At 37.2% G+C, this 15215-nt stretch overlaps 1 protein-coding gene across 2 annotated transcripts in view; it reads left to right on the forward strand.

Moving 5' to 3' along the window:
- The window catches only part of ADCY8 (adenylate cyclase 8), a 123766-nt gene that overhangs the window by 47041 nt on the left and 61510 nt on the right, over nucleotides 1-15215 (forward strand). For both annotated transcript variants that reach the window (XM_040061569.2, XM_040061577.2), the window contains exons 3-4: nucleotides 3642-3772; nucleotides 6238-6349. In XM_040061569.2, the coding sequence (XP_039917503.1) occupies nucleotides 3642-3772; nucleotides 6238-6349 (243 nt within the window). The remainder of the gene's footprint in view (nucleotides 1-3641; nucleotides 3773-6237; nucleotides 6350-15215) is intronic.

Raw genomic sequence — 15215 nt, forward strand, 5'->3', positions numbered from 1 at the left:
TAACTGTTGGACTGAAGAAAAGTGATGTGAAAGATCTCTGAAAAAGGACATATCTTGGTCCAGAGAACACTAGAATCAGCTGCAGGAAAAGAAAAATTGGAAATGATCCACAGTAGAGCCCACCTGAGTTCCCAGTTTGGAAAATAAGCCTGGTTCAACATCCCCACCATCTTGTCAGTGTTGTGTGATGGAAGAGCAGCCTGGCATAGCAAGGGACAGCTGATGCCCATAGAGGGAAAATTTTTCTGTCGTTTGAATGTTTCAGTACCAGAGAATTGATGGTAACTGAAGTGCCTCAAAAATATATATAGATACACACTTAAATGCTGTTTTTCTTGCAGTGCTCCTCAGTGCAACAGACATCATGCAGAGGAGTGACATGAGCTGTATATGAACCTTCAATTGTGATTCCAACAAAGGATCGTCACACACTTCAGTATTAATGCAGGAGGGCAGCTATAGAGGCAAACTAATTAACCTCAGTTTTATGGGTCATTGCCAGATTTTATGTGCAGACAAGAACATTTAACTTACCTTAATGAGTAGCATGAAGGTTAAGATATCAACTGTGCTAGGCACATTTTTCTTAGCTTCATAAACCTGTGCCAAGCCAACTATGTTTTATTTTAAATAAACTCTCTAGAGGCATTGGTCAATACCCCCTCTTAAGTGAATGAAAATAAGGAATGTAAGATTTTCCTCCTGCGGAAAAAAAAAAGTACATTCTCTATTTAAGCCATATATGTATGAAGGAATTGCCCTTTTTTTAAAAGTTCTCTTATAATAGATTTCATACACAATTCAATAACATCCAGGATTTCTGTTTGGTTTTTTTGGTTTTTTTTTTTTTAATCTCCTTTTTAAAAAAAATGTATTCCAATTTGTCATTTTACATCGTAAGCTAGGAAATAACACATTTCTTTTTACAGTGAAAAAAATAGTATTATTCTGAATGTATCTTCACAAGAAGTCATTGGACACTTTGTTCATACAACTCCCTGAAATACTGATCTTATTTGTTCAGAAGGTGGATTTATATTTTGGTAATACTGAGCTATGTACCTTAATATTGAAGAAATAAGAAAATCTAAGTGTTTTCTATCATAGGAGGCTTAAGGACACAAAATGTTAAAAATATTTCTGACTCCTAGACTACCAATCAGCAGCTCTTTGCAAACATAACATCTTAAGAAACTGTGGGACATTTGCTTGTGAGTGAAGCTACCTGAGGACTAGATGTTCCTGTGAAACCTGAGTTTGCAGGAGTATGGAGAACATCCTGAGGGACTGGTTTGCTTCTTGCTATCACAAGCATCTCATCCAGTGTTTACACATCAGAAGAGCAAAGGATAGCAGAATTCTCAGGTGGGAAAGGTGGAAAAAAAGCCAAGACAAAGCAGATGTGCTAAAATTAGAACCATCCTGTATGGGGAAACAGAAAGTCTGAGCTTGGCTATTTCCCAGAATAAAGGATAATCTCACTGCATTGTAGTTCACAGCCTGCTCTGTATCAGCCATCACTTGGATAATTTTTTGTCTCTTCCTCGCAAAGGCAGGTCTTGATTTAGCAAAGGTTTGTACAATAGGTGGATTAGGTATTTGGAGACTCGCAGTTCTCTCATATTCTGTCAGCGTGTTATGCAGGAAGGAGTGCTTTCTTGGAGGGGGGTGTAATGTGCTCCAGTGGTGAAACACCTCTGTGTTCCAGTGGTGAAACACTCCTGTGCTCCAGTGCAGCATGTGCTCTCCCCTCTTAAACAAACATACAGTTCGCCTCAGCTGGGGCTGCCATCTAGACAAATGGAGGTCTTTATCCAGAGTGTGTTTCCATCGGAGCTGAGGATTGTTTACTAACTGCTGACTAAGACTGCTCAGAGTGAGAATTCTTCATAACCTACACTGTGAAAGTTGTAAGTTAGTAATGATATCACCTTCTAAGAAATCTAGGGAGGGATTCCTTCATTTTTTCAGATGTTTCATCTATGGCAACATTTCATCCATGACATTGAAACCTGCTGGCATAAAAATCATTATTATTGTGATTGGTTTGCTTGTCTCTCTCATTCCACCTATCATTCCTCTTTGGTTTTTTCTGTTCTCGCTGAACAAATTTTCACCCTCAAAAAGGGACATAACCTACAGCCTGTATACTATGAGATTATTTTATATCCTCCTGATATCAAGTTTCCTCAAAACAAATTAGACATCTGTTTCTTTGACAGAAAAGGGGAGAAGAGGAGAGGAGAGGAGAGGAGAGGAGAGGAGAGGAGAGGAGAGGAGAGGAGAGGAGAGGAGAGGAGAGGAGAGGAGAGGATATGAGAGAGGAGATGATAGCTAGAGGATCGGATATCGTTCCTTCTCTTCTCTTCGCTTCTCTGTCTCTTCTCTCTCTTCTTAGAGGGAGGAGAGGAGCTCTGTAGTCTACATATGTGCCTGATTTGGATGTTCACATCTGGTTTTCCCTAAATATATCCTATTCCCCAAAATATTGTCTGAAATTTGGTGATAAGTAGCTTACATAACTAACATTCTCTTCTTTAACTTAATAAGATTTCAGTATTTGCAATCCTGTAAAGCAAAAAAAAAAAAAAAAAAAAAAAAAAAGTGAAAAATGGTAGCTTTGCTTCAGAGTGATTGGGAGTGATATATTCCAATACTGGACAAAGCTTTCTAATCTTAAAAAAAAAAAAAAAAAAAAAAAAAAAAAAGGGACTGAGGGAGGACACTATAACATTATTTTAGTACAGAAAGATTATTACAGGGAAAGCAGCAACCAATAATTATCCATGCCCAATTTGAAAGGATAAGAAGAAGGTTTAATTTGCAGAGAAACAGATTTGGGTTGGATACTTGCAAAATCTGGCAAAGCCGTTAAACTGATGAGCTACTGAAGCAGGGACAGTCTAAAATCTCTCAGGGAGGGGATAATCTAGGGCTTTCATGAAAGAATTTGATTACTTTTTGAGGGCTTGCCTGGTTGTACTAAGATGTTGTTAAAGCACTGTGCTAATAACCATGACTGCAGGTTCAATCCCCATATAGGCCAATCACTTAGGATCCTTGTGGGTCCCTTCCAACTCAGAATATTTGGTGAAATTATGTGAAAATTCTGGGGTTAATTATATTATGACAGGGCTGGAAACAGCACTTGTGAGTACATGTATCCTTACTACACTAATACTAGAAGTACATGTGCACTAATATGCACTGACACACTGTGTTTGCACAGTAATAATAAACTAATATGCATAGATACTCTATTAATATAAATAAGCGTGTGTATGTATATAAACATATGTTTCAAATGTATGTATATAAACAAATGTCTCACTCTTCCTGAGTGTTCTTGAAACACAGGCAAAACTAATTAGAAATGTTGAATATGTTCTCCAGTCTTCCTAGTCCAGAGGACAGGTTTGAAAGGCTGCATGTGAGCTCATTTTATTCTTCTTTACCTAAACCAGAGGTATCCTGGACTTTGGACTCAGGTTAATAAAGCCAATTATCACAAATTGCCTGAGTTAGAATTTTTTGAGAGGAGGCTCACATATTAAGTAACCAGTTATCCAGATCTTCAAACAGGGCATTGTGAACAACCAGTTTGGACTGATACTGACACTTTGGTTCCCTCTTTGTTTTAGGAACGGCTGGTGCTCTCTGTGTTACCACGGTTTGTAGTCCTGGAAATGATAAATGATATGACCAACGTAGAAGATGAACATTTGCAGCATCAATTCCATAAGATCTACATTCATCGTTATGAGAATGTTAGGTGGGTGGAGTAGCCTTTCTGTAATGCTTAAGGTAACAGATGTTGCTAAATTACTTTTTTCTGAGCGTTTCCCTTCTGTTTCTTTATTCATTCATAAATTAGAAAATTAGTATACTCTTGTTTAGTATTTGAGTGGAGAAGCATTTTGATGCCTGATTTTACTCCTCAGGATGGCTGGATGCCATGGCAATGGTGAGACCCACTTGAACTAAACACTGAGACTGGACCATTTGTGCTTTTTTTTTTTTTTTTTTCCCCACTTTTCACACTCAGTTCACTTAAGTGGTCAGGATTGCACAGGAAGGGGAGCCCTGCCTACATGTGGACACATATTCTGTCACAATCTGATGATACATCCCATACACTGAAGAATGAGATAGAGACTTGAAAGATGCTTTCAAAGTTGGAGACCTGTTATATGGTTCCTCTGCTTTATAGCCGCTTTCATTTAATCAGTCTTATTTTCTTAAATCAATTTCCTTTCTTTATTCCTGTAAATTTTTTCTTTCCTGTAGTTATCAGAAGGGCGATAATTATCCTATGATCTGCTACTCAACGTAATTAGTCCTAATTCCACATATACACCAGAATGATCAACTTCTACTCCATGACATAACAATCTTGATCTTATAGTATTTCCCAAAAATCAGAATATTTTGTTAAGCCAATAACATTTCCATAAACCTTTCCCAAAACACAAGGGTAAATTATTGAGTGACCATCTTTAAAATCATCATTGAAGGTAGTGAAAAATAAGCACGAATACGATGGTAGATAGTTTGCTTGGGAAACATGTACTTTGCCTTTCGATGAAACCAAAATATAACTTTGTCTGGACAAGTTCAATAAAAATAATTTGCACTCCTGCAGAAGAGTAAATTGATTATCTGCTATTTCTGCGGCCATGCAGTAGCTCAGCTATGTTATTTTATTAAATCTGATTGAAAGTATCAAGGACCCTCATAAAGGTTTGAGTTGCACTAAATGAAAATGTCTTCCATTAACCTTTTTCATATTCACAATAAGTGTTGCTGTAGAAGAATCAAAATAGGGAGAAGATGGCCCTTTTGTTTTAATGGAAAAGGGTTGTAGACAGGGTGAAAAGTTGAAACATTTTATCCTTGAAAGAGATTTGAAATTCAGATTCTGGGTGCTTTAAAATATAGATACTGGTTGGCTTCTATGCATGCTGCCAGAAACTAGATCTTTTCAAAGCTAGGTTTCAGTCACCTTATTTTTCCAATATGTTCAGTACTGAACACTATCTAAACCAATGTTATATGAATCTTTAAAAGTAGTATCCAGTTAGAATTTTTTGTTGGTTTGAAAATTAAAAATGTAGAAACTAGTAGTTTGAAAATCTTAATTTTATGAATTTAGTCTTTTATTACTATTCATTCCTCTTTGAGTAGCTTGGTACTTTACCTTTTAATTTTATTGCTTCTCACTGGTAAAAATCTTACCACGTTTGTAAGCATCTTGTCTAAACCTCACCCAAACCTTTAGCAGCCCATACATCAAAAGGTGTGTTATATTATCAGCAGGCAACCTGATCATCACTGTATTTATTGGTTACGTCAGTAATTCTCAGACGCTGTCAAATTGTGACCTAGTTCTCCACAAGTCATCAACTAAAGTGGAACAAAATCTTCTGCTACTCAGATTGTAACACCAGTTATTAGTTAACTTTCAAGTGCTAACAAGGTTTTTTGCCAGAAAGGTATGTGTATTTTTGAACATCACTACTTTATAAGGTAGCCAATAGTTTCTTTGTCTAATAAGTCCTGAGCTATTATACACTTTGTTCTGGGTGGTGTCCTGCGCACCACAGACTTTGTGTGTTCATGTTTCTCTATATTCACTTGTGGTCGTTTTAGACACAGCAAGTAGCCAAAAGGCAAGAAGAATAACTGTGTTCAAGCACAGGTTAGAAGTCTGTTTGCAAATAGTTTGTTAATGGGAATCCTACCACAGCCTCAGGCACACAAGCTAGTACACCTAAATTCAAAGTATGATCACACTGGGCTCCCTGTAAAGACAGTAGAATGAAAAAGGAATCCAATTAAAGATTTATACCTTAAAAAAAGAGCACTATAGTTCTAACTCAGGCACTTCTGTCAAATGCCTAAAATTAGGTGCAATAAAACTGGCCTTAGCCTGGTGTATGTATCAAGACTGTCACAAATCTGTCTGTAGTTTTAGGATGCGAGTCTTGTGTGTTTTGAAAATCCAGAATTTCATGACTCCCATTTTTATCAAAACTTTTTCTCACGCTTGGTAGTATTTTTTAGTCCCTTCGATATTTATATTCAGTACTCCAGAATGTAGAGAAGTCTAGAGCAAAGGTAGCATGACTTCAAAGGTAATAAAATGACCCTTCCACTAGTAAAATGCTAGAAAGTAACTTAAAACATTCAGAATTAAAGAAAAAAGACAGAAATATTAATGTGTCTTCTTCTCTTTAGCATTCTTTTTGCGGATGTTAAAGGATTCACCAACCTTTCCACAACTCTGTCAGCCCAGGAGCTGGTCCGAATGCTGAATGAACTCTTTGCCAGATTTGATCGACTAGCACATGTGAGTTAAACACAATTTATTTTCAAAAAGACAAAATCAATTACATGTTTGGGAGCTTTGGGAAATACCCTCTAATCACTTTGATCAATATGTATCCAGATTCCCTCTAATGGGATTTTACATAGCATTTGAGATTGGAATACACTGACAAAGTTTTGTGAATGATGGTAAGTTCTGATAGCAAGTAAAAGCAGAGACTGTCATCAGAACTTTGGGCTTCTGTAGTGCTGGACAAAGAATGGTAAGAAAGCACCTCACCTACCACAGCTTGTAAGGAAGCTTCATATTTTGGATCTTTGCTGGATTTTTTTTTTTTTTTTTTTTTTTTTTTTTTTTTTTTTTTTTTTTTTTTTTTTTTTTAAGACCATAGCTTTGTCTTTTCTTCTACAAAGTGAGGAAGATCAAAAGGCATATTCATTTGAAGTCATCTAAACAGTTCCCACAGTCTCTGCAGTGGTTAGTTATTAGCAGGGTTTACAGTCTTTAGGCTGGATTCTATCTAATTCAACAATGAAATTAATTAAACACAGCAGAAAAAATTATTACATTAGGAAAATTAGTTGCTACTTAATTAACACTGGTTGTTAAAAAAGTGAAACACAAAAATACAAGCAGAACACACGCTCAGTTTTGCTAGGCATGTACGGGTTTTTTTCATGTTTCTTTGGTCAAAATTGAATTTTATATGGCTATCTTTTGGGGTAATACCTCAGCTGACTAATAAGGCTTCTAAGTGGAGGCAATGAAGTACCTTTAATGGAGTTCATCTTATCCTTTATCCGGCCAAATGTAGGTACATAATATGGGAAAATGCTAATTGCACTCTGAATACCATAGACCAGGCTATCTAATTACTATAAAGAGAACATAAATTGGCTTGGTTTGATGCACAGATCTACATCCCTCACTGGCTTTTATACATTTCTGAAGCAGGGTTATGGGGGTATTTGTACAGGTATTTCACAGTATCAGTAAGATCCTTGTGGTTTTCTCTCAGCTTACACATTAAAGTCTAGAATGGCAAGACTTCTATTGTTGTTGAAATTTCTTTTGATTCAGCTATTTTTATCTCAAATAGCAATGTGTTTTCTCTTGTACAGAGCGATGCCATAACCCATTGCCTGGGCAGTGGCAAATTAGTAAATGCAACCTACAATATTTTCCTTGCAAACAAAAAGCCCCGATCAGCTCTGGTCTGTACTGTAAACCAAGCCAGGTGAAAGAATTACCTCAGTCATGTCTTTTAGAAAGCTTATACGAATAATGTCTGCTTTTGTATGGCTTGACTGTTGCGGTGTCCTGCGTGCGCTAGGAAGCACTGGCCCACGGGCTAGCTCAGTGTCCACACCGCGGCTCATGCGCTCTGGGTCGGGGCAGCTAGTCTCACTAGCTACCTCCTCCCTGTGGGTACTTGGTTCCCCACACCCAGCATAGGACAAGATGCTCTTGGCAAGCATGGTGACAGCAAGAAGGAGGACCCTCTGAGCAGGGTAAAAGGCTTTATTGTGGAGGAGACACAATGGGAGCTTTGCACCCAATCGCTGCTGCTCAGGAGAGCCCCAAATGAAGCTTGAACATGAGCTTATAAATGGGGGCTGACCAAGGGGTGGTAACAAGGCAACAACCAATCAGAATAACTTGGGGTGGAACCAGGGGTGTAACCATGAAGCAGGGGAACCAGTCACAGATGAGGAGTAGGGGATTTCCCAGGCACCAGCCTATCACTTGACACCCTTCCTGGAGCTTTCCAGAATCCAGGGAAGGGTCCCGGAATGATAGGCAGGGCGCCTGAGGGGAGAGAGAGAGGATTGACAGGAACAGGTGTGGGGTAGGGTGATTGACAGATAACGGAATGGTTATATAACAGGCATAGGGGGAAAAACCATTGGGGAAAACAGGGGGTACCTGGAACGAACCATTGCATAGAACGTCTTATAAAAATACAAACTGCTTGCATAAAACACTTAAGAACTTGACAAAATAACTCTCGCACCACCACACTCGACAAAAATAGCTACTACTTCAACTGAAGAACCATATTTTACACCAAATTGAATGTATGCATGTCACAAAAATATTTTAGGAAGACTATGTATGTAAAATGCTTTATTGTTTTGCTTTATATTTCAGTTTTGGCTAGCATTCATGATCATTAACCATATTTTGTAATCATTCCATAAGCTATATTTAACCAATAGTGATTTTGTATAGAATGAATACATCCAGTAATGGAGTTTGGAACAAGGAAAGCATCTGCATTTAAAAGTCTAACCCAGTGAATCTTCCCTCACCTGCCTCTTAACCCTGAAGTGAACTTCCTGCTTGCTTTTTAATTTTTTAAATAATTATTATTATTATATGAGAACTGAAAATTTTGCTTCTTTAAGTGCCTAGACCTTTTCCCCTCTCCATGGCTTGTCACACATCTCCTACTTAAACCTTCTATAAAACTTTGTGTTGCAGTTCTATGTTACTAAGTTAATAAATCTCCCTGGAAACCATTGAATGTACCACACAGTAGTATCCCAAAAATGTAGGTGAGTTTATTTTAAAGAAACAGTAATAAATACATCAGTCTGTCTTACATAGCCAAGAATGTCTTATCCAGAAATCTGTGGTTTGGGATGAAAGATTATCTGTGTCTGCAAAACTCCATTATCAGGACAATCACTTCTCAAGTGAATGTCTCAGGCACTAAGTTCAAGACCCTAGGGTCCTTCATACATTTCCTTTCCCAATCTGGGAATTTATTTATCTTTTTATCATATTATTGATTATACTAATCCACTGGTCTAGAACAATCCTCTGAAAGGTGGAAGACACAGGGAAGAATCACTGCAGAAATTGAACAGATTTGTGCACAAAGATTACAGTTATATGATCATGAATAATTAAAATTTAGTAAAAAGAAAGACATTGTGAGTGTGTTCCTTATTTGTGTGTTCTGTGACCTGGATGTCATGGTACCTGTCTGATGTCCTGACAACAGAGAAATAGAGATGCCTAACAGAGAGGAACCTCTCTTGCTTGCCTACAAAGGGTTTGGTGTTTCTGCCCAACTCAAGGAGACAAATTCTTCCTCTGCACTTTATAGGAAACAAAGACTCTTCACTGGACTCTTATGGAGGGGAAAAGCTGCATAAAATAAGGGGTCTAAATCTTGTATTGAACTTCACCTTTTCCTTTGGAAAATTTTAGAAATGGACACTGAGTGGTCTTGAATTTTAAGGACTTGTCAATTACATGGGCCTATCAACCTACCCATCTGATATTGCACAAAGCTTTCACACCTGGTAAAGGCATATCTTTTGGAAAAATTCCTGGGCTTCATCTGAATGCACCAAGAGATGGTCTTGTCTTAATACTTGTCCATCTTGGTAGTATATTACAGTGCCTTAACACTCTCACTGTTTATTCAAGGATGTTTTTTTTCTAACTCTGATTTACATCCATTGGTTCTTGCTATGGCCTATCATTCTCAGACAAAAGAACCAGCTTTCAGTCACTGACTTTCTCTAGGAATCCATCTGGATGCTTTGATCTTGGTGCTTCTGAGGTTTGCTTTTGGTAAAAGAAACACGCCAAACTCATGGCAAGGTTTTTACTCTCTAAGATTTATTCCTTCAAATAGTTTTGGGGATTACTTTTCTGGAACACCTCCTATGTTTGAGAATCCCTTTTAAAGCACTGAAAACATTGTTCCTGGACTAACCTCCATGAGTGCAGTGGAGGCAAATCATCACCATTCCCCCTAATCTTTCTTTTCTCAATCACTGTCCAAGTGCCATATTTCTAAACATACAGCGATAACACTATTGTACCGAAAAGTATTATTTTGGGGTTTTCTGGTCTTGCTGCCATGTTGTGAGCACCATGGTAATTGTTTATTTTACTGGTCTTATGCCCTTTTTTAAGTGTTATTAGCAATACTTTCCTACCTGCCTGTAAATCTCTGACAGGACTTTTGGAAAGTGATCTTTTCAAGGCCTCCCTAGAAGGATCTTCCACTAAGGAGGATTACACAATCACATCTAGATTTCAGATCTATCACTTAACTGCTTCTTAATCAGTTTAACGAGAGTTATCATAACTTTTTAAAATAGCCAGTGTTACTCAGTCTTGGGTCTTGCTAAGAATTACCATCAAAGCAAAGAGGTCAATTGCAGAAAGCTTGAAGCCGTTTCTTTAGATTTTAAGGGAAATATGTATAAATCCTTATTTACTTCTAAATAAAAGTATTAAATTATAATCCCATGTAAAGGATTGTTGGATCAGTCAAACATCCTATATAAATCATATTACATTAAGACATTTTCACTGAATACTGAAAAAATGTAATTTGCTAAGTTTATTTTTTTTCTCTTATTAAGCTTTATTAAGCAATACAGAAGAAATGAGGACTCCCAATTTTTTTTTTTTTCATTTTCCCTAAGTTTCATCAAATTTTATGGCATACATTGATGCATATAATTAATAACAAAACCCCATAATATCTGTATCATTACCACAGAATACTCTGAACAAAAATTATAACTCTCTTCAGAATTTCTTCCAAGAAAAAATGTAATAATATATTATGTACAGCTACTTCTCATTTCTAATCACTCTGTGATATTTGTAAAAGATTTATAGTTATTAAAGAGAAAAGTGACATTTACAAAAGAAGAAAAAAAACCCCAGAACTGGCATAAAACAGAACTGAAGAAAACATTTCCTTATATCTACTTCATCTACTGAAAGGCCTAAAGAGAAACTTAATTAATATTAATATTTCCCTTAGGCAGAAATTTTAAGAAAAAGGAAATAAGATGACATTCAGCAAGATATTAAAGCCTAAAAATTCCTGTCTTGGTGAAACAATAGTTATTTTTGAGGTTTATTTTCCCTCTGCCTTCTCTGCAGTGCTAGATGTCAGCCAATACCATGATTTAAATTATCATATTTCTAAATTTATCTACACTCTTTGTAGATTCAGTTTTGGATATGAGAAAGAGTAAAAGCCTAAATTAAAAAAAGCTCATTAATGACTGATGGAGTTTTGTTTGGGTTTTTTTTTTTCCCCTAAGGAGACCTTCTTCTCTAACCTTGGTTAAATTGTCTCCTGTGATGTTGAAGACAAGCTATTGAAAATTCTTCCAATGATGTATTACCAATCTTATTTATGACTGCTGTTTCAAGGGTGGAAACCAACCTGACTACCAGACTCCACAAGAACACATCACCCAGTAAAATATCTGCACCTGCTGGTATCAGGAAGGGAGGACTGGCCAGTTTTGAGGGCTTTTCTGTCTCCTTGATAAAAACACTCCCATTGCAGGGCTTTACTGTCCCAGGCCACATTTCAGCTCTGAGCTGGCAGTGCTTTGTTCCATGGTGAAATTATCTTTAAGCATGTGTTCCACAGGATTCCAGAGACTTCCTAAAACACCCTGTTTAAGCATATATGGCAGGTGTGAATTTTTTCATGTGTGTATGTCTGGGATGCTGTAGCGAGAATCAGAGTTCCCGGATTACAAGTATGCATATATAATATTCAGCTCATTTTAAAGACATTGTATGATTTTAAAGCGATGGAGAGAATACTCTTTTTGCAGTGCTTAATTCTGAGGTGGTTTTCCTCCCAATCAGTGTTAGTAATTAATTGTCTCATACTAATGAATAAGCAACCTTGTTCACAATGTTCTCCCTACATTTACAATTTTTCAGATGTAAAGAGCCCATCAAAAGACCGAAACAATCAAATAAACCCCAGCCCACAAAACAGTTTTAGAAGTGATTGGATACAGTTTTTTTATGAAAAAAGGTCAGATGAAAATGACAGATTAAATAAAATTTATTTAAAATTTTCCCAGTGACTTATAAACTAAGAATTACTCAAATTCAGCCTCCCAAAAAGTAAGCCCTATTTTGTGACTAAATTGCGATATGAATTAAATTAGGCTTCACAAGTAAATTCTTGATGATGAGAATCATCAACTCATCTTTAATAGCCTCATAGAATAATTAAGGTTGGAAAAGACCTCTAAGATTAGCCATTTACCTAACACTTCCAGGGCCACTACTAGACCACGTCCCTAAGCAGCACAGCCATGTGTCTCCTAAATAGCTTCAGAGTTGACAACTCAACTGCTTTCCCGAGCAGCCTGTTCCAATGCTTGGCAACCCTTTAGATGAAGAAATTTTACCTGACATCCAATCTAAACCTCTGCTGAGGCAACCTGAGGTCATTTCCTCTTGTCTTCTCTTTTGTTGCTTGGGAGAAGAGACTGACCCTCACCTGGTTACAACCTCTTCCTTGGCCACCTGGGCACACCCTAGCTCATGTTCTAATGTTGTTGACTGTTGCAGCAGCCCTCTTGTTAGAGGGTGGAAATGAGGCAAGACACAGACTTCTTGTTTATCACAGCATGGAAAGAGTCCTGGTTTATTCCTCTTTACAGCTCAGCCATCCTGACTCTGGCTGCAGCAAGCTCCTACTGTAGGTTTCCTTTGCAGCCTCTGACTGCTGGTTATTTCCTGCTAAACTATGACTGCATGTAATAGCTAACAGACTCTGACTGCAGGCTTTTACCTAGCTAGACTATGGCTGCAGGTTCCAACAAAAGGCTCTAACTGCAGACCCAGACTGACCTCACAGCAGACATTGTCATATTCATTCATTCATTCATTCATTCATTCATTCATTCATTCATTCTCTCTGTGACTCCTCAGGGATGGTGAGGCTGAAATGGGTAATTAACACAGCTGTCACTTACCAGGGATGAGGTCACCTGTATTCCCTTCTACAGTTAACCTGTGTACCCTGTACCTGAAGCAATTAAGTTCTAGAAACTCCTCAGGGGAAGAATTTCCATTCAGAATTGCTCCTGCCTTAGCTAGAAAGAAACATCTTGAATCTTTCTCATGGGGATTTCTGTCCCTGAAATCACTTAAAGCATAGTTTTCTATTTAACATGAGCTGGCAAGGCAAATTGCTTACCAGACACAACAGTCATAGTAGTTTTCTTCTATAGTATGTCAAGGAACAAGGCTGTTGATATAATATAAAACTCATTCACCAGTACACTTCAATTCCTTCTGCAGCATGAAAGACCTCTTTTTTTTTTTTTTTTTTTTTTTTCTGACAGCACAGAGAAATTCTAACCACCACATTATAGGTTATTCTAAAGGAAAAAAAAAAAAAAATCTTTATAAGGTATGTTAAAATATGTAGAAAATATTTAATATAGGTCCATACTTACGCAAACCCTGGTTCAGTCAAATGAAGGATTGCATTATTTTTCCTTTTCTCTGTATAAAAATTAGAAACAATCTTTGTAACTGTGCACTGTATCTGCTCCTCCTTCTTGCCTACATGACCCAGCTTGAGAACCCCCATCCATCTGGCTCTCTCAAGGTCCCAGTTCTATTTTCCAAAGTGACAGAGTTGCAGTAGAATGAATTTGGATGGACCTCTCTCAGCAAACTAAAACAGACTGCTGATTAAGAGCTTTGGCCTAACCCCCGTTCATGCTGAGAAGTGGGGTTTATCCAGGTTTCCTCTGCCTTTGGCACTTGTTTCAGGAACTGATCTATTGTACACAAAGGCCAAGTCCCTGCCTCCTCCCACTCTGGCTGCCTTTTAAAAGAAGACTTACACTTATGACTTCTCTTTGTTTTGTAGTTCAGTTGCAGTAGTTTTTCATCCCCAGTGTTTTAAATTTTTAGCTTGAAATTATAAAATGCAAAATAAAAAAATACTTTTCTGTGGTCTGTTCATTGATCTATGGGGTTCCCTTCACAACTGGGTGAAATGATTAATTAGCACTGGCAGAACTGAAAAAGTGGCATTGCTTATAAAACAAAATCACGTTTTTTCCCTTGTCAGAAATTTAGCCAAAGGAAACAAGAAATATTAATGAAGTCTCTGACTGTGACTTTCAGTAAGTTGATATTTGAACAACTCATTTCTGCAGCTCCACCTTATTCCAATTTGCTTTGCTTCCTTTCCAGTCACTAGGGGTATATTTAATAAACACAAACATAAATCATTCACCACAAACGAGGTAATTATTTATGGAAAATATGCGTGTTTTCTTTTCCTCTGGATTTAGGTGAATTGGAAAAAGGTTTCTTAGCAATTGCCTCTGAATTAATCCAGAATTATTACCAAAAAATAGTTGGATGTATGAGTCTGCTCAAAATCCCCAGGCAAAAATTCTGATTTAAATTGATCTTGGCAGAATCAGGCCCCTTAATCTTCCACTTGCAGCAAATGAAAAGCTGTAAATAAGTGGAGAAAAAAGCCTCTATTTGGGACAAGATGAGATTTTAATTGATCCCTTCAATAAATGCTATAAATGAATGAGTATTAGAAGGGGTGTGAGGCTGATGGATACTGATGTAAATGTCTGTATAACATCAGCCATCATTTACATGCCCAAGGACAACTTCTAGAATTGCATGTGAAGAAGGGAAGAGGAATAGAATAAATTAAAGAAGAGATGATAATAGCTTCACAACTGTGTAAGGATTTAACACTGTTGTGAAAAATATTTCCTGTATCAAAGTTCCTGTATGACAATTTTCTCTTATTTAAATAATTTACTCATTTTACAGATTCTTCATACATATTTAGATTTTTCATTCATTTTCATTTAATAGCAACTTGCTATTCTTAGATACTATTGCAGTGAGATGATTTTAGGAAGTGGGCTTGAGCTGTACAGTGTGAAGAAAATGTTGATTGCTACTAATGTTATTTTATACCACTGAAAAGTGGGAAGGCCTTGACAAAGCTGTCTCTGATTTAAAACTAGGGCATGGCTGCCCACATGATCCATGAATCTAACCTTAAGGCTCTCATACAAGCAGTCTGACAAAGCTT

Source organism: Hirundo rustica, chromosome 1 (assembly GCF_015227805.2).
Source record: "Hirundo rustica isolate bHirRus1 chromosome 1, bHirRus1.pri.v3, whole genome shotgun sequence".
NCBI lineage: Eukaryota > Metazoa > Chordata > Aves > Passeriformes > Hirundinidae > Hirundo > Hirundo rustica.